Source organism: Chelonoidis abingdonii, chromosome 6, assembly GCF_003597395.2.
Source record: "Chelonoidis abingdonii isolate Lonesome George chromosome 6, CheloAbing_2.0, whole genome shotgun sequence".
NCBI lineage: Eukaryota > Metazoa > Chordata > Testudines > Testudinidae > Chelonoidis > Chelonoidis abingdonii.
In genome coordinates this window covers 46547841-46573319 of record NC_133774.1, presented here as the reverse complement: position 1 = coordinate 46573319, position 25479 = coordinate 46547841, and the positions used below count along the sequence as shown (strand labels likewise).

The 25479-nt window shown below is 38.6% G+C and overlaps 1 protein-coding gene across 1 annotated transcript in view; it reads right to left on the bottom strand.

Annotated features, from left to right (window-relative positions):
- Positions 1–23362: 23362 nt before the first annotated feature.
- The window catches only part of ARSB (arylsulfatase B), a 94106-nt gene continuing 91989 nt past the window's right edge, over positions 23363–25479 (bottom strand). Inside the window, exon 8 of the mRNA XM_032774500.2 lies at positions 23363–25174. Coding sequence (XP_032630391.1) covers positions 24909–25174 — 266 coding nt within the window. The 3' untranslated portion in view covers positions 23363–24908. The remainder of the gene's footprint in view (positions 25175–25479) is intronic.

Genomic DNA, 25479 nt, shown 5'->3' with positions numbered 1-25479 from the left:
TGGGGGTGTCCCAGCGTAAAGGGGAGGTATGGGGTTTCCTGCAGAGGAAATGCAGGTTCATTGGGAGGCTCAGCAGGGTGGTCAGGGGAGAGAACGACGTGGGGGTGCCCCAAGAGGAGCGTACGCGTAGCGCTACCAGGAGCCCCTGGGGCCGCGGCGGGACGGCGGCGCACTGGGAGGAGGAGCCTGGCAGACAGACACAATAAGAGTTCACAGATGGAACCGAGAAAAAGGCTGCGCGCCGCGGGGTTTCAGGACTCCCAGGCTCGGACTCGCCCACGCACTAGCAACGTGCTAGCGAAGCGCTGCAGCTGAAAAGAATCAGTCATGAGAGAGCTGCCTGGAGGGAGGAAACCTTCCTCCCAGAGCTGGGACTTTCCAGAGAGTTCTCTCCCACCCCTCCTACCTTTCACTGCTTAATGCAACGGGAGGGTTGCCTCCTTGCCAAGTGCTGCTCAGAGAAGGGTGACAAATCCTAGGGGCCCAGACCTGGATGCTTACCTTGGAATAACACTGAAGGAATGAGTGTCCTCGCTCGGGCTGCAGAGCACCCTCAGGCAGCAAAACCAGAAGAGTCCATAGTGCTGTATACGGAGCCTGCTACTCCTTGGTCAGGTTTTTTGTTTGTTAGTAACTTATTAAATATTGCAAAGTATTTTGGCTACTATTATTAAGCATTGGTTCTGGGCTCTGTATTAGAAAGGATACATGACTCAGTCTCTGCCCAAATGGACAATGCGGTCTTGATTACCTTTACTATGCTGCAGAATCCCACTGATATCTATGAGACTGTGTACAAGAGTAAACATCTGCAGTAGTGACTGTTTGCAGGATTGTTCCTTAAGCATGCACATAGCAACATGCTAAACCCTTTTGGGTGTAAACAACAGTGCCCCCCCCCCCCCGGGCTATCATATTTTCAAAGGATCCTCAAGCTGACCTCGACCTGTGCGATCATGACTTGTTACACAAATGACAGAACATACCTCTGCAAAATCCATCTGTTCTTAATTTGTGTTCGACTTGTGCATGTAAATATATATATTCTAGCATTTGCCTATGATTATTCATGCACACAAGAGACAATGTTTATAAATATATCCCCAATGACTGCTGAGAGAAAAAGAGAGCTATGAGCTGCCTTATGTAACTCAATATAGTGTTAACCCTGACACACAGCAATGACTATTTAAGTACCAACATTAGAGTCATTCCTCCTCCAGTTGGCATTGTTAAGAGTTCTGCCCTTGGCTTCAAGGGTAGCAAGAGCAAGTCTAATATTAGTTATTTCACTGCTATTTAGTTTGGCACAAAACTAATTATCTCTTAAAACCTTTTTTGTAAAGAAATTTTACACCCACCATACAGAGACTACATGGTTGACTTATGCTACTATAGTTATAGTGGCTAAAGGAGCACTCAAAGACGATAAGGCCATTGTGGAGAAACTAAAAGAATTCTTTGCATTGGTCTTCACTGTTGAGGATGTGAGGGAGATTCCCAACCCTGGGCCTTTCTTTTTGGGTGACAGATCTGAGGCACTGTCCCAAATTTATAAACCAAACAGTAATAAGTCTCCAGGCCCTGATGGTATTCAGCCAAGTGTTCTGAAGGAACTCAAATGTGAAATTGCAGGACTACTAACTGTAGTCTGAAACCTATCATTTAAATCAGCTTCTGTACCAAATGACTGGAGGATAGCTAATGTGACACCAATGTTTAAAAAGGACTCCAGAGGTGACCCTGGCAACTGCAGCCCAGTAAGCCTCACTTCAGTATTAGGCAAATTGGTTGAAACTATTGTAAAGAACAAAATTGTCAGACACATAGATGAACATAATTTGTTGGGAAATAGTCAACATGGTTCTTTGTTAAAGGGAATCATCGCTCACCAATCTACCTAGATTTTAGGAGGTCAACAAGCTGTGGACAAGGAGATCCAGTGTATTGTGTATTTAGATTTTCAAAGTGTTGACAAGTCCCTCACGCAAATGCTCTTAAGCAAAGTAAGCAGTCAGGGATAAGAGGAGGTTCCTCATGGATGGTAATGGTTAAAAGATAGGAAACAACAGGCAAAGTAAATGGTCAGTTTTCATGAAGGAGAGAGGTAAAAGTGTGGCCCCCAGGATCGTACTGGGTCCAGTCCTATTTAACATATTCATAAACGATCTGGAAGAAGGGGTAATTAGGGAGATGGCAAAATTTGCAGATGATATAAAACTACTCAAGATAGTTAAGTTCCAGGCAGATTGTGAAGAACTACAAAAGGATCTCACAAAACCGGGTGACTGGGCAACAAAATGGCAGATGAAATTTAATGTTGATAAATGAAAAAGATACACATTGGAAAACATAATCTTAACTATACATATACAAAAAGAACAGCAGGTACTTCTGGCACCTTAGAGACTAGCAAATTTATTTGAGCATAAGCTTTCATGTGCATCTGATTAAGTGGGCTGTAGCCCACAAAAGCTTATGCTCACATAAATTCGTTAGTCTCTAAGGTGCCACAAGCACTCCTGTTCTTTCTGCTAATACAGACTAACATGGCTGCTACTCTGAAACCTATACATATACAATGATGGGATCTAAATTAGCTGTTACCACTCAAGAAAAAGATCTTGGAGTCATTCTGGAAAGTTCGATGAAATCATTCACTCAGTGTGCAGTGGCAGTCAAAAAAGCGAACAATGTTGGGAATCATCAAGAAAGGGATAGATAATAAGACAGAAAATATATTGCCTCTATATAAATCCATGGTACGCCCACACCTTGAATACTGCATACCAATGTGGTAGCTCCATCTCAAAAAAGATATATTGGAATTGGAAAAGGTTCAGAAAAGGGCAACAAAAATGATTACTGGTATGGATCGGCTTCCATATGAGGAGAGATTAATAAGACTGGGCTTTTCAGATTGGAAAAGAGGCAACTAAGGAGGGATATGATAGAGGTCTATAAAATCATGAGTGGTATAAAGAAAGTAAATAAGGAAGTGTTATTTACTCCTCCTCATAATACAAGAACAAGGGGCCACCAAATGAAATGAATAGGTAGCAGGTTTAAAACAAACACAAGAAAATATTTTTTCACGCAATGCACTGTCAACCTCTGGAACTCCTTGCCAGAGGGTGCTGTGAAAGCCAATACTATAACAGGGTTCAAAAGGGAGCTAGATAGAATCCTAGAAGATAGGTCATCAATTGCTATTAGCCAGGATGAGCAGGAACGGTGTCCCTAGCCTCTGTTTGCCAGAAGCTGGGATTGGGTGACAGGGCATGGATCACTTGATGATAACCTGTCTTTTCATTTCCTTTGGGGCACTTGCCATTGGCCAGTGTCAGAGGACAGGATACTGGTCTTGATGGACCTTTGGTTTGACCGGGTATGTTCTAAGATATGTTACTATGTGATAGCTGAATTGTTAGAGAGGTTACCACTTACACTTTGTGCTGGCATTCAAAGTCAGTGTGAGCTTTTCTCTTACTAATTCTCCCCACAGTGTTCTCTCGTCCTTTAAAATCCTAATAGAACATTTTCCAGTTGTAAAGAGGAGCCCAGTTTTAAAGAAACTGTGTCAAGATGACAGCACTTTTTTTCCCAATAACTGCAAATCTTTTGTAATTTCTAAGCTCTGTTTTTGTCCAACTTCAAGCACATACAGTCTGACCATTAATGACAATATTCAAAACTCCTGAAAATATTTGCAGGAAAAAGTTGTGTGAGGGTTCAGTCTAGGATGACCAGATGTCTTGATATTATCAGGACCATCCTGATATTAAGGACTTTGTCTTATATAGGCAACTATACCCTCCTGATTTTTCACACTTGCTCTCTAGTCACCCTAGTTCAGGCTAATACATGCTGGAACAGCCTTAACTTCTATTTTAGCCATTTATACCACTTCAAAATAATTATATGCTGTTATTAACTACTGCACCCATAATAATGGCAGCAACATATGGAATGTAAATTAATGTAAACCAGATTATATTTTATAGTAAACGTTTTCTTGTGAACTGTTTCCCTATTTCTATTGTGAAAACTGACCAATATGGTCCTGCAGTGGACATATTGCAATATATCTCAAATGCTCTGATTTTTGTAATGTTTCCTTATGAACCTGAGGATAATTTTGAATACTCCTGAAGTTAGGAAACAGAGGTTGAGTCCTTTATTTACACTAACCAGATAAAGTAATTTAGATACAAAATACAATTTTACAGCATCCTAACCTTTTAATCTTAGATTTTTCTGTGATTTAAGTGTTGGGACCAAATTCTTCATTGTCTTGCACCATGTGTAGTCATTTACACCAGTGCAATACCATTCTGATTTGACAGTGTTTTACACCTACTTTGCACTAGTGTAAATGACAACACACGGTGCAGAATAACCAAGAATCAAGTCCTATCTATTTATATATCTAGGCTCTTAGATCAGGCCTATCACCACAGTTTGAGTCCTAGATCTTTGAAGGTGTTTAGGCACCTAACTTCTGGGCATTGGGTTCCTAAATACCTCTAAGGATCTGGGCCTGAGAGGTATCAGTTCACTTTGTTCATTATGCCCTATTTTCCTGCTACTCCAGGAATGCAGTAAAATAGTTTTTGTTTTTTTTACTAGTGAAGAAGCTATCTGAATGTATATTTCAACTATGAGCATGCAATAGCTCTTTCTAAAGCAAATAAAATGTTTCCTTAAAACTTATCTTACATCATTGTTCAACCTTCCTCTTCTCAGAAAAGGAGACCTGTAAAGGAATATAACCCTAAGGCCGCATACAAGGCTACCAGTTCAAATTAAGCCCAAATCAAAAGTGGCTTGATAGATGTTCCAGACATATATGAAATGTATTATGGTCTCAATCCAGCTGTAAGTGGAAAGGTGTATATATCACACAACTCACCTCAAAACTGGCATCAGTTGACAGACTTGTTAGCAGTTGCAAGAACTAGACCAGCACCTAAATCAGTAAATAGACCCTCTCATCCCAGAGACATACCCTTTAGGATAAGGTTGAGGTGCCACGCTAATGTGGAGAAGTTTGCTTTGCTTTAGCCTGATCTGTCCTGGTCCTGTGAATAATTGGAGGGTTCTGTTTTCAGAGCTATCAGTCTGCACCTTTCATGACCACTACATTCACTAAAAACCCCCACAAAGACTAAATCCTGGATTACACTTTTACTTTCTGATCTTGCAAGTGGATGGGTGCAAACATACCCTTGTGCTTCCAACAGGGCTCCACTGACTTCCATGGGGCTACATATGGATACAGCGATCCCTGTGTGGATCCAATTGTAGATTCTAGGCCTGATTTGTAACTAGTAGTTTAAAAACCCCAGCCCCAACAATGTTTTCTTAAACGTATGAGGGGAAGGGGAAGAAAGGGAGGAAGCAGAACATAGAAACAAGAAACATATATACAGGTGTGCACACTTCCTAAAACCAAGTATATGGTTTAATGTCTGTATTTATTACCCAGACTTTCATCTATGCATTATATAAGTTTTTCTTTCATCCTGAAAAAGTTATAAATAAAAATATTCTAAAAACATTTTTTCTACTGAAGAGATTTTGCTTGTTCCCTTTAAGGACAAACAGATCATTCTACTACTGCAAAATAAGTTTATTTCTAAAGCTGAACTCTCTTTGACCTCACAGAAAGTAACTACTTTAGCATACAATGGAAGACAATTCAGCAGGCCTGTCCAAAAATAAACATTTGTGTAAAGTGCATTTTAACCCTGGAGACTTCAGATAAATGGAAGGAGTACCACAATATTATTTATGGATAATACAAAAGGAATGTAACTGAAAAATTGCTAACCTTGAAAGGCTTTAAATTCTCTTGCATTCCAGACTCCATATTTGCGGTGAGCCAGTCTCTGTAAGTATAGGATATTACTGGTTTTGGTAATAATTTTTCGTGAAGCATCTAGACAGATTATGTCATTTCTAGAGGATAAGAATGTGTCAGAGCCTTGGTGTAATATCTCCAAAGGCAAGTAATACAGTTAACATAAAGCTGGAAGATAACAGGATAGCATTACAAATATTTTATATGGGATTTTCTAGGAGATATATTTCCCCCCACTTGTTATTGATGATCTAAAAACTCCCAAATAATATTAAGTGATCAAGTAATTTAATAAAGGTAATCAATAATGAGCGTAAATAAATGACAGTGTATCAAGAATATGTTAATTGTATGAACAGAGGTTCACAGTAAATGGAACTGAGACTAGAACAATGAGATTTTCAAAAAAATAATTGTCTTTTTTATTTTAGAGACCAAAATCTAGCTCTGGCAGTTATGTTTATGGTAGGCCTGTAGGATGGGACAATTAGTATTTATCCGTCAAGGGTAGGATGCTGATCTCATGGAAATTAACATTCTCAACCCTCTCCTCCAGAGGATCTTGGAATCCTCTCTGGATTCCAATGATTAGATATTTGATATAATGTGCAATTATTTATATAATTAAAATTAGCTCCCTCAAAGACTGATCCTTTGAGGTGCTGAATGCCTTCTACGAGGTGCTCAGCACTTTCCATTCCCATGGAAGTTGAGGGCACTCCACACCTCTCAAGACTGTGTTATTTTCCTAAAATATCATTTCAAACGTATCCCACCGGATGAGGTAGAACACACTACCAAGATATTTCTGGTAAAAGGATCAGCAGGGAAAGAGCTAATTCTGAAATTAAAAATGTCATTGTAGGAATATGCAAGGTAAGGGAAGCTGGTGACTTAGAAAGTTTAAAAATAACAGATTTATGTTAGAGTAACACATTATTTTAACATTTTCTACTTTACTTACATGTCATCACTCCACCCCTCTGGCTTTTCTATTTAATTGCTAGGATATCAGAATTTATTAAGGGGAAAACATCCCCACTAGGAGTCTGATCCAAAGCCCATTTCAGACAATGGAAGTCATTCCAGTCAAATGGGCTTTTGATCAGGCCCTAATATTGTACAAATAAGGAGCCAAATCCTCTAATCAGGCAATCAGTCCCTATTCATAATCTCACTGGGCTGGATTCAGATAGAGTCTCTGTGTAGGAGCACAGAAAAGTCAGCTGGAAGAGAGAGATGTAAATAACATCTCTTTGATTATGTTTGGTGACAGGTTCATTGATTTAAATGGAGCTATCTGTGAACAGAAAAGCTACTCACGTAAGCAAAGGTTGCAGGATTGGGCCCAAGGTTAGTATACTATATATATAACATTCACCATTTATACAGTGCTTGATATTTTCAAAACAATGCAAATATTAATCATATTTAAATTACATGGTTAAACATGTCTTTTTGATGCACTGGAACAGCTTTTGTCTGGGGTCGTGATTGCCTTTGGAAAAACAAGTTTAGGTTATCAACTGAGTCAACAGAAAGCTGGATAGTGCTAAAAGTCAGACATATTTTATGAGGAAAACAAAAGAATGGACATCTGAGCTCCTTGAATAGGACTTGGTTTACTGCAACACTTGTGAGAGAATTATATCCAGACTCAGAAATGGTAATTGCCAGAAACTTCCCACAGACTGCTGCAATGTCAGGATCAGCGGTCTTTAACTTTTTGACTATGTTGAGCTAAAATAGTAATTCTTAGGCTTGGAAGAGCAGTATGTAAAATGACTGAAGGGAACTTCAAAAGTCCATACTCAGTACTTGCATGGCAAGTTTTGTTTTGTTTTACTTTTTTGGAGCAGTGCACTTAAACTATAACAGAATTTCAAACTTACTCAGAGACAAAGAAATAATAAAATTCAAATACCATGAACTGTTCAAAAGTAAAATAAAAAATAGCTTAGTGTCTTTTCTGGTGTTATATTTTGGAGAGAATTCATAGATTTCAAGACCAGAAGGGACCATTGTGATCATCTAGTCTGACCTCCTATATAACGGACCATAGAACTGCCTCCAAAATAATTCTTAATTGGATGTTTACAGCAAAATATAATCCAGTCTTGATTTTAAAATTGTCAATGATGGAGAATGATGGAGTTAGCCAGTTTTTAATCCAGTTCATATATGGCATGTTAATGTTATATCATTCTAGTTTTTTAATCAGAATGTCGTGCAGTACCAAATCAAACACCTTACAGACGTCTAAAGACATCATATCAAAGTTACCTTTAACAACCAAACTTGTAATCTCAAGTTAGTTTGACAAGATCTGTCTTCCATAAACCCAGGTTGATTTGCATTAATTATATTACCCTCCTTTAATTCTATATTAATCAAGCCCCATATCAGCTGCTCCATTATCTTGCCAAGGTTCGATGTCAGGCTCACAGAAGTATAATTACCCAGTTCATCACATTTACCCTTTTAAAAAAAAATCAGCATAACATTTAACTTTCTTCCAGTCTTCTGGAATTTCCCCAGTGCACCAATTAATGTTGAAAATCAACATTAATGGTCCAGAGGATATTATTTATAATCATAAGTGTTTATTGATGTAGCTATTATGCAAGAATGGCATTGGTTCCTCTGTACACAAGACTCCACGTATGAACTGATAATTAGTCCCTGATCCTACAGTTGGATCTGGGCTAGTAGACTCTTGCACCCACACAGTCCTTTTGACTTCTGTGGGCTCCACGTGGATCCAATTACAGGGTCTTGTTTTCTCAGTTTGAAATTATATCACAAACCATTCATCAATATTACTCACACAAACTAATCCTTTGCAGTGCACAATACAAACAGGAAGCTCAATGATCAAATGAAGTATATTGAAGAGAAAGGCTTACACAATGCTTTTTAAAAAAAACAACATACAGTCTCTGAATTCTCTTCATTATTAATTTTGTCTGCATTCACTTGTGTGAGCAGTTTTCACTACTAGTTCCTTAATGTAGGAGTACTATAATCCTAAATAGTATCACATAAAATTATTTTTACCATTTATATATTTGAAATCTGCTACTGATTGTTAGAATTAAGGGATTTTTTCCTCCTGAAAAATTCCCTTTGGCTCATCTCAACAAATAAAATCTTGGATGTGTCCCATGAACATAATACAAAAGGTTACAAGAATAGAATGTAGACTGGGCAGACAAAACAGGATAGCGGAAAGTGTAACCAAAGAGGCTGTTGTATCCAAATAATTATCAAACAACGTATAGTTTGGCAAGCAGAAGAAAAAATATTTGGCTCAAAATGAAGGACTGATTTAGTATGTGAAGAGCCTTGGAAACTATTAGAGACATTTTGGAGAAGATGCAAAAGCTTAAGAATGGTCAAGGGGAGTATCATTTGTAGACTGAATTAGACTAAACAGCAAACCCATCCAAACTTTGTAGGTTTCAGATATATTCACACTATTGTCCATTTATAAAAATCCTTTGATTACATTTTTTTTCACTGCTGGTTTTCTACAGTGATGTGGAAGTACCCCAAAACTTACCACTCTGTCGGAGAAAGTACCTCTGATGTACAGAAGAGTGTTAATATGGGATCATATCAAAGAAAAGGATTCTGTCAACGAACCATGCTGAACAGCATTGGGAAGAACAATACTAAAATCAGAACTGATCCTGAGAACACAGAGGAAAGCGAGGAAGAGGAGACACAAAGTGAGAAGGATGGAGATGAGATATAAGAGGACGAAGAGACAGGAGGACTAAACTCTGGGAATACAGAAAGCAAAGGATGGAGATATGGAAGCTGAGAGAGGAGAGGGTTTTTTTTTACTTAATGACCAAGCCCTGTAGCATACAGTGAAAAGAACCCTTAGAGAAGAGTAATCCTTCTAAAATAGTGTTTATTTCCGTTTACAGCCTTAGAATGTCTGATTCCTATAAACACTTATCTCTGATGTTTACTCTTGGACCAGTTCACTGCTCTAGTGTCAACCAGTACATGGTGTTACAGAAAAAAAGAAACTGTGAAGCTGTACTATCTACTCTATGTCCAACCTTGAGAGCAGGGGAGTTAGAAAAAGTATGTGCGTGTGGGGCGGGGAGATTGTTGAAGAATCTGACTCCAGGAGCTCCATCTATTATTAATTATTATTATTAATGATCATGGTCATTGTAGCACCTAGGAGTCATAGTCATGACCAGGACCCCATAATGCTAGGTGCTGGACAAACACAGACCAAAAAGACAATTCTGTCCCAAAGAGTTTACAATCTAAGTCTAACACAAGAGACAACAGGTGGAGACAGACCGGGATTACAACGAGACAATATTGGACAGCATGACAGGCAGTGGTAGAATCACACCAGTGACCCAACCACTGACAATTTTTTTGTAGGCATCACACCAAAGGACAGTTTTGATATGGCATTTGAAGGAGGATAATGAGGTAGCTTTGTGGATGTTTACAACGAGATCCTCCCAGGCTTTAGGGTCAGAATTATTTGAATATTTAACAAGTGGCAATGGAGGCCAGCATGATGGACAGTCGACTGGAGGTAGAAAATGACATTTCAATAGCAAATGAGAGATAATAGGTAGGGTGGTGAAGAGCTGTGAAAGTTAGGATACGTTGCTTACATTTTGATGCAACTGAACAGGGAGCCAGTAGAGGGATGCTAGCAGAGGGCTGAGATGGTCAAAGTGACGGGCTAGGAAAATGATCTCTACAGTAGTAATGTGAATGGATATGAATGGGGCAAGAGTGCATTATCAAGACCAGAAAAAACATTGCAGTAATCAAGATACATGGGGATGAGAGACTGGATAAGAGATTTAGCATGTGGCTGGCTAAGAAAGGCTTTAAGTGTGGATACATTTACACTTATGGTGGCATGTAGAGTACAGACACTGCACGCACACCTAGCCCGGGTATAAATAGCAGTGTGGATGGTGAGGCATAGCTTAGGCAAGCAGAGTGCTCTATATACCTAAACCCACAGGGTATGTATCCTACATGGGTTCTCTATATACCCAAGCATCGCCTCCCTTGTCTGCACTGCTATTTTTGGCAGCTCAGTGTCGTGCTGCCAAAGCCTTTCACTGTGGCATGTAGCTACAGGTTTAGTGCCTGTACCCTGCACACTGCTGAAAGTATAGATATAGAGATGTGATGCAGAAGGAATCTGAAAGATTTAGATATAGCCTGGATGTGAGGACTTAGCGAGAGCTCCAGTTTGAAGATGATGGTCAGGTTAAGAGCCCGAGTGGCAGTCAGGATGGTGGAGCTGCCCACTGTGATCAAAGAAAGATGTGGGGGCGGGCTGATTAAGAGCTCTCTTTTCATCATTTTGAACTTGAGCTGGTGGATTGACATTCATAAGGAGATGTCTGAGAGACAGGCCAAGATTTTAATTTGGAGAGAAGGAGACCTGTCTGGCTCACAGAGGTGGATCTGTGAGTCATCAGCATTGAGACAGTAGTTGAATTTGTGGCAGGTGAGATTACCCACAGATAAGGTGTAGAGGGAGAAGAGAAGGGGACTAAGAACTGAGCCCTGTAGAACCCCCTTAGAAAGGTGGAGGGCAGATGAGGAGGATCTTCTGAAGGACACACACACGGAAGCAGCGATTACAGAGGTAGGAGGAAAACCAAGAGAGGACAGAATCATGGAAGCCAAGCGAGGACAAGATTTCAAGAAAAAAAAATAAAAAATGTGGTCCAGTGTGTTCAAGGCAGCTCACATAGATTAACAGATTTACAGACTAGAAAGGATCTCTGTGATCATATGGCCTGTACAACAGAGGCCTATACGACTTCCTTGTATTAATTCATGCTTCAAGTCCAGTAGCTGTGGTTGAATTATAGCATGTCTTTTAGAAAAATATCCAAGCTTGATTTTATATTTTTTAGTGATGGAGACTCTACTACAACCCTTTTATTAATTGCCCAATTATTAATTACTCACAGTTAAAAATGTGCACCTTATTTCTAGTCTGAATTTTTCAGCTTCAACTTCCAGTCATTGGCTCTTGTTATACCTGTATCTGCTAGATTATAAAATTTCTGTTCCTTATTTACATATTTACAGACTGTGATCAAGTCACTTCTTAACCTTCTCTTTTATAAGTTACATACATTGAGCTTCTTACCTCTTTCTCTATAAGCATTTTTTCCAATCATGTCAAGACAAGGATGGAGTACTGGTTCTGAGCTTTGTCTTGGAAGAGGTCATTAGGGACTTTGGCAAGAGCACAATCAGTACAGTGCAAGGAGCAGAAGCCTAACTGGAGAAGCTCTAGGGTGGAATTGGAGGAAAGGACTGCAAGCCAATAGTGTCAGAGTATCTCTCTTTTCCCATCAGAAGTGATATTAGAAATAATCAGGGGACCTTATCAATATAATTAGGAAAAAACCCACTTTATTGAATTCTCAGTTTTCTATAAATCACTCTACTCAATTCTCCTCACCACACACTCAATTTTTGTATAAAATTGTCAGTGTTCTGCAGTTTTAAGCTATTTTGAAAAACTCTGCAGTGCATTAGAACTTTAAACCTAGAGTTTTCACACCCCTAATGATGTTAAAACACTGATCAGTGAATAAATGTTAAATATTGAGATATACAATTCTTAGAAACAGTACTGGACTATTTTCTTTTACAATTTGTAACACAGCCAATAGGTCTGAAGATTATTTTGGATGTAGTCCTAGAAAATTACTCATTCATGATAAAATAAGATAGTAGCTGTAAAACATATTGGGTTTGATTTTTGTAACTGTGCATATGAAATGATGGCAGAATTTCTAGTATTATGTGCAAATCATCTTGCACAAATAGATCATGAAATCATTTGGATGTGTATGTTTTCTCTGAGCTATTCTTATAGATATACATAAATATTTCAAGACATTAGAAGAGAAATATGGAACTTAGCCGAATATGTATGTGGGAATTTCAGTCATTCTCTGTCAGATTTCAAATTTAAGCTTTTTAACTATTTTATTCATAGTGGATTTCTCAGTGTGCTTCATATTTGTGCCTCATAATCTTAGCAGCCTTAAAAAAGCCTTTTTACATTTTCATCTGTCTCACGTGTTTCTTGTAAGATCTAATCTGTGTTGCTGGAGAAATGCTGTATGCAGTGATGTGTGTTCCCAAAAGTAGGGCTTTGGAGCTGTGCTCCGGCTCCGCTCCAGCTCCAGGCAAAAACCTGCAGCTCCACTGCTCCGGAGCTGCTCCAGCTCCGGGCTCTGCTCCAAAGCTCTGTCCAAAAGTGGCAGGATGAAATGTTTTGTTTCTTTTTACCATGTTTCTGATGGCAAGTGATGAAGGATTATTTGGCAGTGGGGCACTAGCTGGATCTCAGAACTGTTCATTTCCAGACAGGGTAACATATTTCCTTCTTTAAAGTGTAAAAATTTCAAAAAGAAAGTGTAATATTGTTTTTAGATGCTAGATGGACTCCACTGAGTCACTTTTCCCATTTTAACTTTGTTTTTTTGCATGGGGATACCTGTTCTATGTTTTATAGTTTACATATTATAAAACTGTATGCAGCTAAACTTTTGCCAAGTTTGTATATTTTGGTTAAATCAGACCTCTTGAAATAAACCCAAAACACAGATGATTGCTCCATGTTTAAATCTGAGCCTCCTGAGAAATAACTCTTTCTCCAGCTGCACAGACTCTAGCGCTGCCACAAAAGCTAGTTCAATATAATCAAGACTCATCAAGAAATTATCCTTTTGGGGACGTGCTCTATAAACCACATAAATTAAACCTGTAGAACCATAATGTATGCAATACTCTGTGTGGTAGAATTACAGATGTAATTTCAAAAATTGTGTCACAATTTGTTTTAGCTAATGAGTACTCTTACCACTCTTCAAATATTAATTGGAAAGAAGTCATGATTTATTTAGATGAAATATTCTCTTAAATCAGTGACTATTTCTTGAAGTAGCATATGACATAGCTAATCCTCATGTTTTGTACGACTAATTTTACCATGTTTATAGACTCTCTAGAGTAATAATGGAACATGTAGATATCCTGGATGAGTCTGGTGGTACATTACAACATGTCTCTTCCAAGGAATGCAAGATATTCACAGCACACATTGCTGTTAGCTGGGGATTATCTTTAAATGTGGAGAATCAGATAAATGTCTCATGAGTAGGAAGAAAAAGTCTCTCTTAAAAAGGAAATTATTTATAAAGTAAGCAAAAATATGTCCTTAAAATTACATACTGTATTTTCCATTTGCTGTCTAGTCACTGACAGCAGTTCTAATTCATCCCAGAAGGCTGAGCTTTTGTCAATCTCTAATGACAATCAACCATTAAGAGCTACCAGGATGTGCTGTTGTCCTTGCAAGTGGGCAGAATGGAGAACATTAAAATGCTCTGGAACTCTGAGGCATGAGTTCTGGACTTGGAGAAGAAAAAAAAAATCAAATGAGAAATAGGATGTAGTGTATGTATGGTATATAAATGTGCCAAAAGCTTTTTAAATTGCAAAGGTACATTGCATAGTGTATCATCCAATACTAAAGGCAGTAGGACTGGACATTAGAAACATGTTTGCAAGAAGCATAAATTGAAGAAAATTTGGAAAACTAGGAAAATTACAGACTTGTCTGTTTTACATTAGCTTGAGGAAGAACAAAAAACTTCAGAAGTTGTTTTGAGAGCTCACACAGGAGATCTTTGCCCTGCCTCCCTCTCCCAAGAACTTGTGTTAGAGCACCTATGTTGTTGTAAGAGTTAGAAACTATCACAGAAAATTATTGGAATTATTTTTGGATAATATTGCTAAAGCCAAAGAGACATAGTGTAACTATATTTTCATTTCACATTTTTAATTTAATTTGTAATTGTATTGATTTGATATTCCAAAGTGCTTGCTTGATAATACTGTACATTTAATATAAAAAAAATTCTTTATTACTGAACTTCTGAGGATGTAGCTTAATATAAATACAAACTATTATTAACCTGAATTCTCGAGTGCTTTGATTTAAAAAAACCTATTATAGGTTAGTTTTCTGTGCCCAAAAGTTCTAGTAGTATGCTGAACAGAAAGCTAAGCAGTATGGGCACTAGGACCCTGTTCAGATATCTGTTCTGGCCCCTTAGTATAAAAATATAACATCTAAATAATAATATGACAGGTTTGGTCCTTCTATACACAGAGGAGACCTGGGCCCTGCTAAAGTTATTTTTTTCTGTTTACTCACTCACCTTGTCTCAGAAAGAAAACAGCAGATATGTTGGATGCTAGGTTCCTGATTTTGGACAGATACAGGTAGTCAAGGGAGATTCAAAAACATGACAGATGTGAATGGTAAAGTTTATGAATAGCTGTGATCTCAAGTTCGCACAAAAATGCTTTTACAATAAAATTGCACAATACTTGGAAGCTCTAATGTATAACAATCCATATGAAAGTGTTCAGTTAAGACAACCTGCATAACAACAAGGAAATGGAATATGTGAAGTCACATGGCTGTAACTGAGGGAAGAATTTGATCCAATTTCTTTGTATTACTTGACTTTGCTCTCAGAATGTTTGTATTGATCAAATATAGGTTGCCTCAATTATCCATGGCTGTATTTCAGATTCTAACTTATTGTTTATGACTCTCTCTGTGGTATTTAGTTTTACTTTAAACAAATAATTCAGGACTTCCTCTTGCGTTTTCCTTTTAGTTTTTCTGATTATGATTTTTCTAAACTAACTCATAACTTGCTTTATGTTAAGGGCATTCTAAAAAACACTAAAACAATCAAGACCCCAGAGATTTTGAATAACGTCTACATGAATGATCTTTAGGGATAAAGGTCAGCAATGAAAGTTACCATAACACTCTCTGGACACAAATAATACATTATGTCAACTCAGCTGAAGCTGATGATATCATCACATCTGAGCTTTTGAGCCATGCAATTACAGGGGGAAGATTCCCACAGCCCTGCCACATTCCTCAAGGGGATTAGCACTTGTCTGATTGCAACACACACTAAAGACACTGCTAAAATATCAGTGCATCAATCAAGAGGAATTTGAGGCTTTGAAGTTTTTTTTTTTAAGAGACAGTGTGGGAAAAAAGAAGTGATTACAGTTATTAATTTAAGTGCAGTAATGCTTGTTTGGTTTGGTGATGCACAGTTTGATGACTTGTGTTTTATTCTCACAAATGATCAGTCATAACAAGTAGGCTTGGAAAGGTTTTTAAAAAAATTTCAAAAAACAATATTGATGATTATTTCAAAGTATTTCAGTTTTACCTGAATTTTTTGCACTATCAGAAAACTAATCAAAGCACAAAACAAAATGAAAATTATCTTACGTGAATCATCATGATAGCAGATATTATTTTAGGTATACAGGAGATCATGATGTCAATGATTATTTGCTAGAGACCAGAGCTAGAGAAAAGTGACTGTTACATCCCTTCTGAACACACAGGGCCAGATTCTCAGCTGGTGTAAATAAGCATCGCTCCGTTGGCTCTAGTGGAACTACACTAGTTCACACCAACTGGCCCATTCTGTGACTGTGAAGCATTGGTAAAAGCTTGAAACAATATTGTAAGGCTGTTTTTAGGACTCAGATCCTGCGCCTCCACTCAAAACAGTGAGAGCTCAGCAGCTACAGAGCAGCTCTGTGTACTGAGGGAGATGGACATAGACAAGCTATGTTGTGCAGGATACAGAATCTGGCCCAAGGCACATGCGGCTTTTCAGTTTTCACCCCTCTGTATTGTATTACAGTAGAACATAAAAAGGACCTAATTGCATTAAAATTTCCAATTGCTACAGCATATAAAAATTCTGCACTGCCGTCAATCTTTTGTTTTATCTCTCCATTGAAACGTGAAGCTTGCAGTAACATCTATGTCAGATTACAAAGCAGTATTCCTACTGCTAGCCAGAGAAAAATGTGTTTCCTTGTTCAGACTCTAAGGGCTGAGGGACAGAACAAGAGTCATCTTTATGTCCTCTGGAAGCTGATTTCGAGCAATATCACCATATTAAATATGGGCAAGATTTAGAGTTATAGAAATCTTACAAATCAGTCTACAAAGGACTATTTATGTCCTTGCCATAAGAAAATGCAGTGTTGAAAATGTCTTTTACCCTCTAGGGTTTGCAGTTATTGTCATATGACCCTTATGAAAAACCTTTCATTTCCAGATTTTGAAAGAGGGGAAGGGGAATTGGAAGTTTTATCCTCATTGTGCTTCAGATAAATGCACTGCTGATATGCATAAGAAGAAAAGCAAATGTATTCAGGATAATTGGTGGATTCAGTACCTTAGATTTTGTTCTAAATGATAGCCAGACGGGAGGTAGCTGTAGTATATGAGTCTATTCTCAAAACAATAAATATGCTAGGGTGGTAGTGGACTTTTAATGGGTGGATCACACGAGTTGAAATTAAGAGCTACTAAATTCTAAGCCTGGTTCTGGAACTAGTCAAGTAAGTAAATTCTATGTCTTTATAAAATAAAGAAAATGATAATTACTTAATGTATATGTCACAAGGATATTGTGACAAATACAAGCACGAAACCATGTCTATGCTACAAATACCACCATGTCAGGAAACCTAGTTCAAGACAGTTATCTCCTAATCTGATTTCATCCATGGTTCCAGTTTGTGGTGTATACTGGCCAAGGCTTTAGCCTAATTACAGAACTAAATTAAGAGCCAGTCTATAGTATAAACTGGAATCCTATTGGTTTAGGGAAAACTACTTTGAACCAAGTTTCCTGACATAGCTATATTTCTAGTGCTGACAGGGTCTTAGTGCTTATAAATAACACCGAAGAACTAAAGTGCTAAATATTATCGTTCTAGGGTCAAAGCAGGAAGAAAAGAAATTTGTTTTAGCACTTGAGGGTCTGATTCTATTTTAGCTGAGTGCTACACATGTTCTGTTCTTATTTTATTGTATTTTCCAGTGTTGACTTTCTCCGTGTGTAGTTTAAAATTAATATTATCTAGAGCTGTCTCTGGATAATCTTCCCCCATTAGATAAAGATATCAGACATATGCGTTTATTCATACAATTGCTATCTTGAAAGTATCATAACTAACTTTACCTTTATAAATAGAGTATTTGTTTGGCTATGGTGAGACACAAATCATGTTAAATCACATTAATTAAAAAGATGGATGGTGGTTGCCATTTAAAAAAAAAAAACTTTTTGCTCAGTTACAATATGTTTTAATGGTATCTAGTGTGGTTCTCTAGGATGTGAAAAGAATGATTGCTATACAGTTATTATAATAAGATCTCAGTTTAATCAGTATCGCTGCTAATGGAGACAAAAATGGATGTTTATGTGATTAATGTGTGACTAATGCACATGGTAATCATTTGGAGTTAGAGACATTCTCAAAATATGAAATTTGGAACACATTCTGAACTTTCAGAAAGTAGTGGTTGGGGTGTTTCGATTTTGGGTTGGGTTCATCTCTGTTTTATAAGCCTCAAGACATGTCTTCAAAAATATTTGTGGATTATTAAATATACTTCCTTCATAACAGGGTATTCAATCACTGTTGCTCTTTAAATAAAAACAGTGGCCCTACTAGGTCACTTCCAATATGAGGAATGGTGCAATTTATTGCAGCTTTATTTATTATTATAAATATAATAAATATTTGGAAGGAAAAATTTCCCTGTCATAAGAAAATGTAAACTCTAAAAAATTCTCCATAAACAGGATCAAAAGTGCAGTGAGAGATCAATGCCCCATGTGTTTTAGACAGAGGAAATGTAGAAAAGATCTCTTCTTTAACAAGAAATTATATATCAGAGAAATTTCCAAGACACTGAACACCTGGTTGCCACTAAGAGAGACAATCTCTCAACCAACCATTCAATCCTGTAAATGTTCCTTCAGGGGGCACTTGTTTCTACTGCACATATAAAAGAAAAAATACAATTGTCCATCTTACCATTCAGTTTCCTCCAGTCTCATTCAAAGAATATCCAGTTGGGATGTTTTTAATTAATTTTGCTTTGACATTATATAAACTTCAGTATTTTACTCAGCCAAAGGTTGTGTCTTTTCAACTGGCTTATATGTTCCAAGCAATTATTTCCCTCTCCCTCAGTTCCTCCATTACCCTGACTCCCTCAAACCTTTGCACTGCTTCTGAGGAAATAAATTTCTGTATTGTAGCTTAAATGGATTATTTTTCAAAGGACTGTAGTAATATGCCTAGTAAGGAATCTATTTGTCAGAAAACATTTCCTGAATCTTTTTTGTCTGTATTGTTAGAGACATACTTGCTGGCAGGCATTTTGAAATAAATTACCAAAATAATTGAAACTGGCATAATTATATTGTTATTTTGACAAAATATGCATATTTTAAAAATATTGTTCACTGAATTTTTAATTTTTTGGCACAGAATTCCCCCAGTAGTAAGAGGTGCATATTGAATTTGGAGTGAATTCTTCACTTTTTGAAGGACTATCATTTTGATGAGACATTAACTCAGTTCTCTAATGCTCATTTTCAAGTGGCATTCCAGGAAGAAATTAAAATCCCATGATACTTTTTGGTCTCCTAGCCAAAGTTCCTTCTCTCATTAAAATAGGATCTATGCCCAAGACTGTAGGTGAGTTACCACTACACTTGGTTAGTTTGTTTGCACAGTCACTGAACGCTAACTCATTGCTTTGCACAGCACTTCACGAAACCTTGAGAATGAGAAGCACTAGAACAAAACACAATTCTGTATTTTTACCACTGTCCGGGATGCCAGAATTTGTCAGCACAGAACTGTGGCTTTGCTGCAGTAGCTTGTTATGGATTTGAAGACAGGGCCATACGAGCACTGTGTTCCCTAGAACCAAATCCAGTGATTTTTTTTGACTGTACTGCTTCTAAGTATAGCTCTGAAGACAAAATATAGCAGCTTTTGTTGCCATTGAGTTCAGCCAAAAGAAAAGAACCAGCAATTGGGAGTTGGTTTGTTGATTACTGCAGATGTTCAGTTTTTAGAACACTGGCAGCAGGGAAGATCAGCACAATGACAACAATGCATCATCTTCTTGGCTTCAGCTCACCACAGTATGTAATTATCACAGACGCTGTTACTGTACTAGTCTATGATTGGATAACTGAATCGTTTTGATTATCCTATGCCAAAGTCTTTTTTGATGTGCTCTGTAGCAGTGCTGATCTGTCTGCATGATCCCAGATATGCATTGTGTAACAGTGCAAGATTACACCTAGAAGCACCAAACAGAGGGGATGCAATGTATTTTGGGGGCCCAATTTCCTCTCTAAACTATATAAGCAATGTCTCCAAATATAACTTTGAACATATGACATCCAAATCTGTATCTCTTATTATAAATTCCATTGAATGTTTGCAGCATTCCATGTGAACTGTTTGCAATAAATTGATAGAGCAGTAATTTTGATATATACAGCCAGTTTGAAAACTGTTTGCAAAAAAACGGACTCATCAGCACTTCCCAAACGATGCCATTTGCTTTTTCTTTCAGTAAAACTCTTTCAGTTCACAAGGCAGTACGTTTCCATTACAGACTATATTTCATTTGAAGCTAGATACCCACACAGTCCTATACAATTTCTCTGTGTGCCATATAGTGTTATTTTCATGTAAGTCTTTTTTGCTGTTTTGCCTTAGGAGCCCAGCTCCTTTGAAGTCTGTCTGGTCTGTGAGAAGGATGCTGTTCATATACATGCACGTCTATTTCCCAAGTGACCTTGCCAGTATCCAGGACTACAAACATGGCTGCCATGACTGCCTAAATAACCTACATATCCTATTTTGCAGCTCTCCCAGATTCCTTTCCTGAGATCACTTCCTCCCCTTTAGTGATAATGCTCCCCCCTTTCCTGTCCTGGGAAGAGTACCCTGCAGGTACTCTTAAAGACGAGCCCGGAATGGGGTTGTACTGGTGCAGCAGGATTCTCTTCATAAACCTCAAAGGCTGGTAAGTCCTCCAATAAAGGACAGAGTGGGAGAGTTTTGAGGAGAGTAATGAGTGGGAGTATCCATGGTAGCATGACTTCTATGGAGCTGTACTACCAAGAAGCAAGATAGGGAGCAGAGAATCCCAGGGGCATAATTGAGGCAGCAAGGATTGCTGGTGGATGTCCAAATCTATGCAGATCTTGATGGCTAAAATCCTAGCTTTTTCTGCAACGAGATTTTGAGAAGTAAACAAAAGGCTTCTTTCCAGCGCTATTTAAAGATTCCTAGAAAAGTCCATTAAAAAAAAAAAAATCACAGAATTTCTTCTACTCTAAGCAGGTTGTTCCCAGAGGATCCTGTGACCATTGACTCAAGAATAGGATCCAGATCTCCCAAGTTCTTTTCCTTGTCCTGGGCCTTGCCCATCCTTCATCTTGTATCCTTTAAAGTAAGTAGTAATGCACAATCGTGGGTAGCCAGCATAACCACACTTCCTGAAGTCCAATTGCTTTTCTAAAATGTTATAATTATTCTTAGTGTGTCAAAAAAGCGCCTTTCAATTTTGAAACATTTATAGAGTTTTGTTGGATCAAGCAAGGATTGGAAGGCTTGGAAGGCGATGAAATGAAGTTTTATTCTGAAGGCTCATGATGCTTGTATTTTTGATTGTTACTCAAGAAACCACAACATGTAGAAAGAAGTCTGCCCTTCAAGAAATGAAACAGCTCAATGGAGAGTTTAAAATTCTTTTCCTTTGCTGCTGCCAGCTTGAATATGACAGCCAGCTTTCTCCTTCCCTCCCTCCCCCCAAATTCAGGTCAACTTGAAGGGTTTAAGAGGAATCAACCTAAAGAAAAAAATAGTGTAGGATATTTTTATCTGAAACAACAGCTGAATAAATGATGAATTTTAAGATTTTAAAATATAATAGAAATTTTAGCTGGGAAACAGTGAAGACAATAGGTGAAGCCTCAATCTATGGAAGGCTGAGTGACTGACAGTTGCTTTCCACCTTTTTCCTGGTAGGTGGAGTCATATCAGCATGATATAATGGTGTAGATTGTGGGATAGGGAGGGAAGGAGAACAAACATGCAACAATTATATTTAATTGTGCAATTGAGGCTATACATTCTTTAATCCTTTTAAACTAGGGGCTAGATAGCATAACTGATAAGAAAGGTCAAACAAGTTAGTTTTTTCTTCCATTAATTCATCATCTATTTTCATAGTGACTTGAGTGTGAATGGCAGCCCTGCAGTCAGCTCAAAAACTGTCAGGATGACATCTGTACATGTCAAAAGTGGCCGTTGTCTGAGAGCTGAAAATAGTGGGGTTTTTAGTCTTACACACTTTTGTAGTCCAAGTCCTAAGGATATCTATCTTTGGAAAAAAAAACTTAAAAGTGATAATAGTGAAAATACCTTAGACCAGAGGTTGGCAACCTTTCAGAAGTGGTGTGCCGAATCTTCATTTATTCACTCTAATTTAAGGTTTCATGTGCTGATAATACATTTTAACGTTTTTAGAAGGTCTCTTTCTATAAGTCTATATTATATAACTAAACTGTTGTTGTATGTACAGTAAACAAGGTTTTCAAAATGTTTAAGAAGCTTCATTTAAAATTAAATTAAAATGCTGATCTTACGCTGCCAGCTTGCTCAGCTCGCTGCTAGCTTGGGGTTCTGTTCACCTAGGCTGGCAGTGGGCTGAGCAGGGCCTGCAGCCGGGACCCCAGACGCGGGGGGTGGGGGCGTTCAGGGGTCAGGACAGAGGGCTGGGGGGGGTTCAGGGATCAGGACAGATGGCGGGGAGGTGTGGGGGTACAGGGCAGAAGGCTGTGGGCGGGGGTTCAAGGGTCAGGGCAGAGGTTCTGGGGCTGTGTGGGAATGTGCAGGGCAGAAGGCTGTGTGTGTGGCGGGGTGCAGGGCAGAAGGCTGTGTGTGTGTGTGTGTGAGGGGGTTCAGGGGGTCAGGGCAGAGGCCTGGGGTGCTCCCAGCCCCCTGCCCTGAGTGGCTCATGGCAGGAGGCTGGAAGGGATATGCCCTGTTCCACCCCCTTCCCCAAGGCCCTATCCCTACCTCTTCTCTGCCTCCTCTACAGAGCAGCGAGCACACTGCCACTCTTCCCCCTCCCCCTTGCAAGGGCCATCAGCTGATCGGCGCAGGGAAGGAGAGGAGGAGGGGCAGGAAAGCAGCACGCTGGGGAAGAATCGGGGGAGGGAGGAAGCTTGGCTACCGCAGGACCAAACTTCTTCCTTCTGCCCCCATAGGGAAGAGCAGTGGGGGGGGAGGGGCCTGAGTGGGGCTGGGGGCCGGGACTGCAGCAGCCAGAAGCATGCCACTCAAAATCAGCTTGCGTGCCGCGTTTGGCACGCGTGCCATAGGTTGCCGACCCCTGCCTTAGATTCTTTTGCTTGTTTTCTGTTAACGAGGTGTTATGATCTCCAGAAGGATAAACTGACCAAGGAGCCCTGACTGAAATGTGGAAATAAGAGCCAAATAGGTGGAACTTTTGCTAGCCAATCAGAGGCTTCCTTTAATAAGTATTTTATTTCTTTCCCCAGATGTATAATTAATGAATTATAACAAATGGAAATAATATCTCTAAAAACTAGAGAAACAAGGTGAGTGAGGTAATGTTTTTTATTGGGCCAACTGCTGTTTATGAAGAGAAGCTTTTGAGCTTACACAGAACTCAAAAGCTTGTCTCTTTCACCAACAGAAGTTGGTCCAGTAAAATATACTGCCTCACCCACCTTCTCTCTCTAATATCTTGGGACCAACACAGCTAAAAAATAAAATATATGGGGTACAGCAATACTTTTCCTCTCCTCTCTTAATTCTTTTAGATACTCAGACTACTAAAGAAACATCATTCATCTCAACAAAAAAACGTAGAACCTAAAAATTAAAACTCTAATGGAAAATTAAAAGTGGTCTCCAAAAAACCAGTTTGAAACATTACATCAGTACAAAACAGATAACTGGCAATGCCCTTAGAGAAGGGATATGCATTACAAAAGGTTTTCCAGAGATATTAGCAGAAGATGGGAATCTCCTGCACAAGAAATCAAAACTGCATTTTGAAGCACAAGAAAGAAGAAATGAACTGGAAAAGGCACTGCAAAATGAAGGGATGTCCAAAAGCTGACTATTAGATGAAGGCAGTCTCTGCTGTGATAACAAAGGCACAAAAGCCCTAAAGATTTGGTACTTACAGCCAAGGTGGAAATAACATCAAACCAATGCTCTAACCATATGTCAACAGTGGACAAGTGTACAGTTAGATTTTTTGTTGCCCAGTGGGAGGCGGCTTGTGCTCAGAGATTTCTGAATCCATCTATTACTGGATGGGTATCAGAGGGGTAGCAGTGTTAGTCTGGATCTGTAAAAAGCAACAAAGAGTCCTGTGGCACCTTAAAGACTAACAGATGTATTGGAGCATAAGCTTTCGTGGGTGAATACGTCATGCGTGTGACAAAGTGGGTATCTGCCCATGAAAGCTTATGCTCCAATACATCTGTTAGTCTTTAAGGTGCCACAGGACTGTTTGTTGCTCATTACTGGACAGATTTGTATGGCAAAGCTGAGAAAATGTAATGACAGCCAAACTCAGAAACTGTCTTCTTTCTTCTATTTTTTTTTTTAAACCTGTGTGTCAGCCTCCTATAACATTTGGCCACTGGCAAGCATGAAGTCAAACATGTGACTTTAAATATGAAAGAACTGGATAGTCTTGCCTCTGTGACTCATTAGAACTTTCCAAGTGAAGTAATATTTCCCAGATGGCTAGCAGCTTTAACCCTCCATTTTAGAGACATAGCACTGACAAAGAACATCAAAATGACAGATTTATGATTTTAACAGTGTTTCTAGTACAATCAGGGGGTTAAATTAGATCCTCAATACTGCCTAAGAAGCAGCAGAATTAAATAACCCAAGGGATGAAATCATAGTTAAAAGGGTAAAAGAAATGAGGTCAAAATATGTGACTAGGACCCTCAGTCCGCAATTTCCACCACAGTTGTATTTTTCAGGCTGTAAACGTAGTATTCTACATCCAAGGCCCCCAGGCTCCAGTTGCTGCTGGGTCACAACGGGGGTCTTCGTCAGGGTAGAATACAGGCACAGAGTGTTTATAGTAGTACTGCAGACGAGAGAGCAGTTTTTTCACAATGCCAGGATATTTTTCAGACAAGTCATTTCTCTCCTCAGCATCTTTAACAACATCAAAAAGCCAAAGTTTTTTTGTTGGTGGGTCAGATGATAGAATCTTTGAGTCACTGAACAAAGGTGGTGGTGGGAACCAGTGGCTGCAGCCTATAGAAACAGGAGCAGATAAGGGATTAGATCTCAGACACACAGGGAAAGAGTAGCCTCATACTTGGGATTTGGTATTTAATATGACTTGTTTAATTTCACAGTAATTAAACTGGAGTTGCCTCCAGGAATCTGGTTTTCCCACTGCAATGTAAGCACATAAACACAGATCCAAAAACCATGACTTCAACGAATATATTGTAAATATTTGTCTACTTTTAGATGAGGCTCCGCCCTCCTGGTTTTTACATTACATAGTAAATCATGAAAGTTGAGAAAGAGAGTAAATTATGGAAATGCAAAGT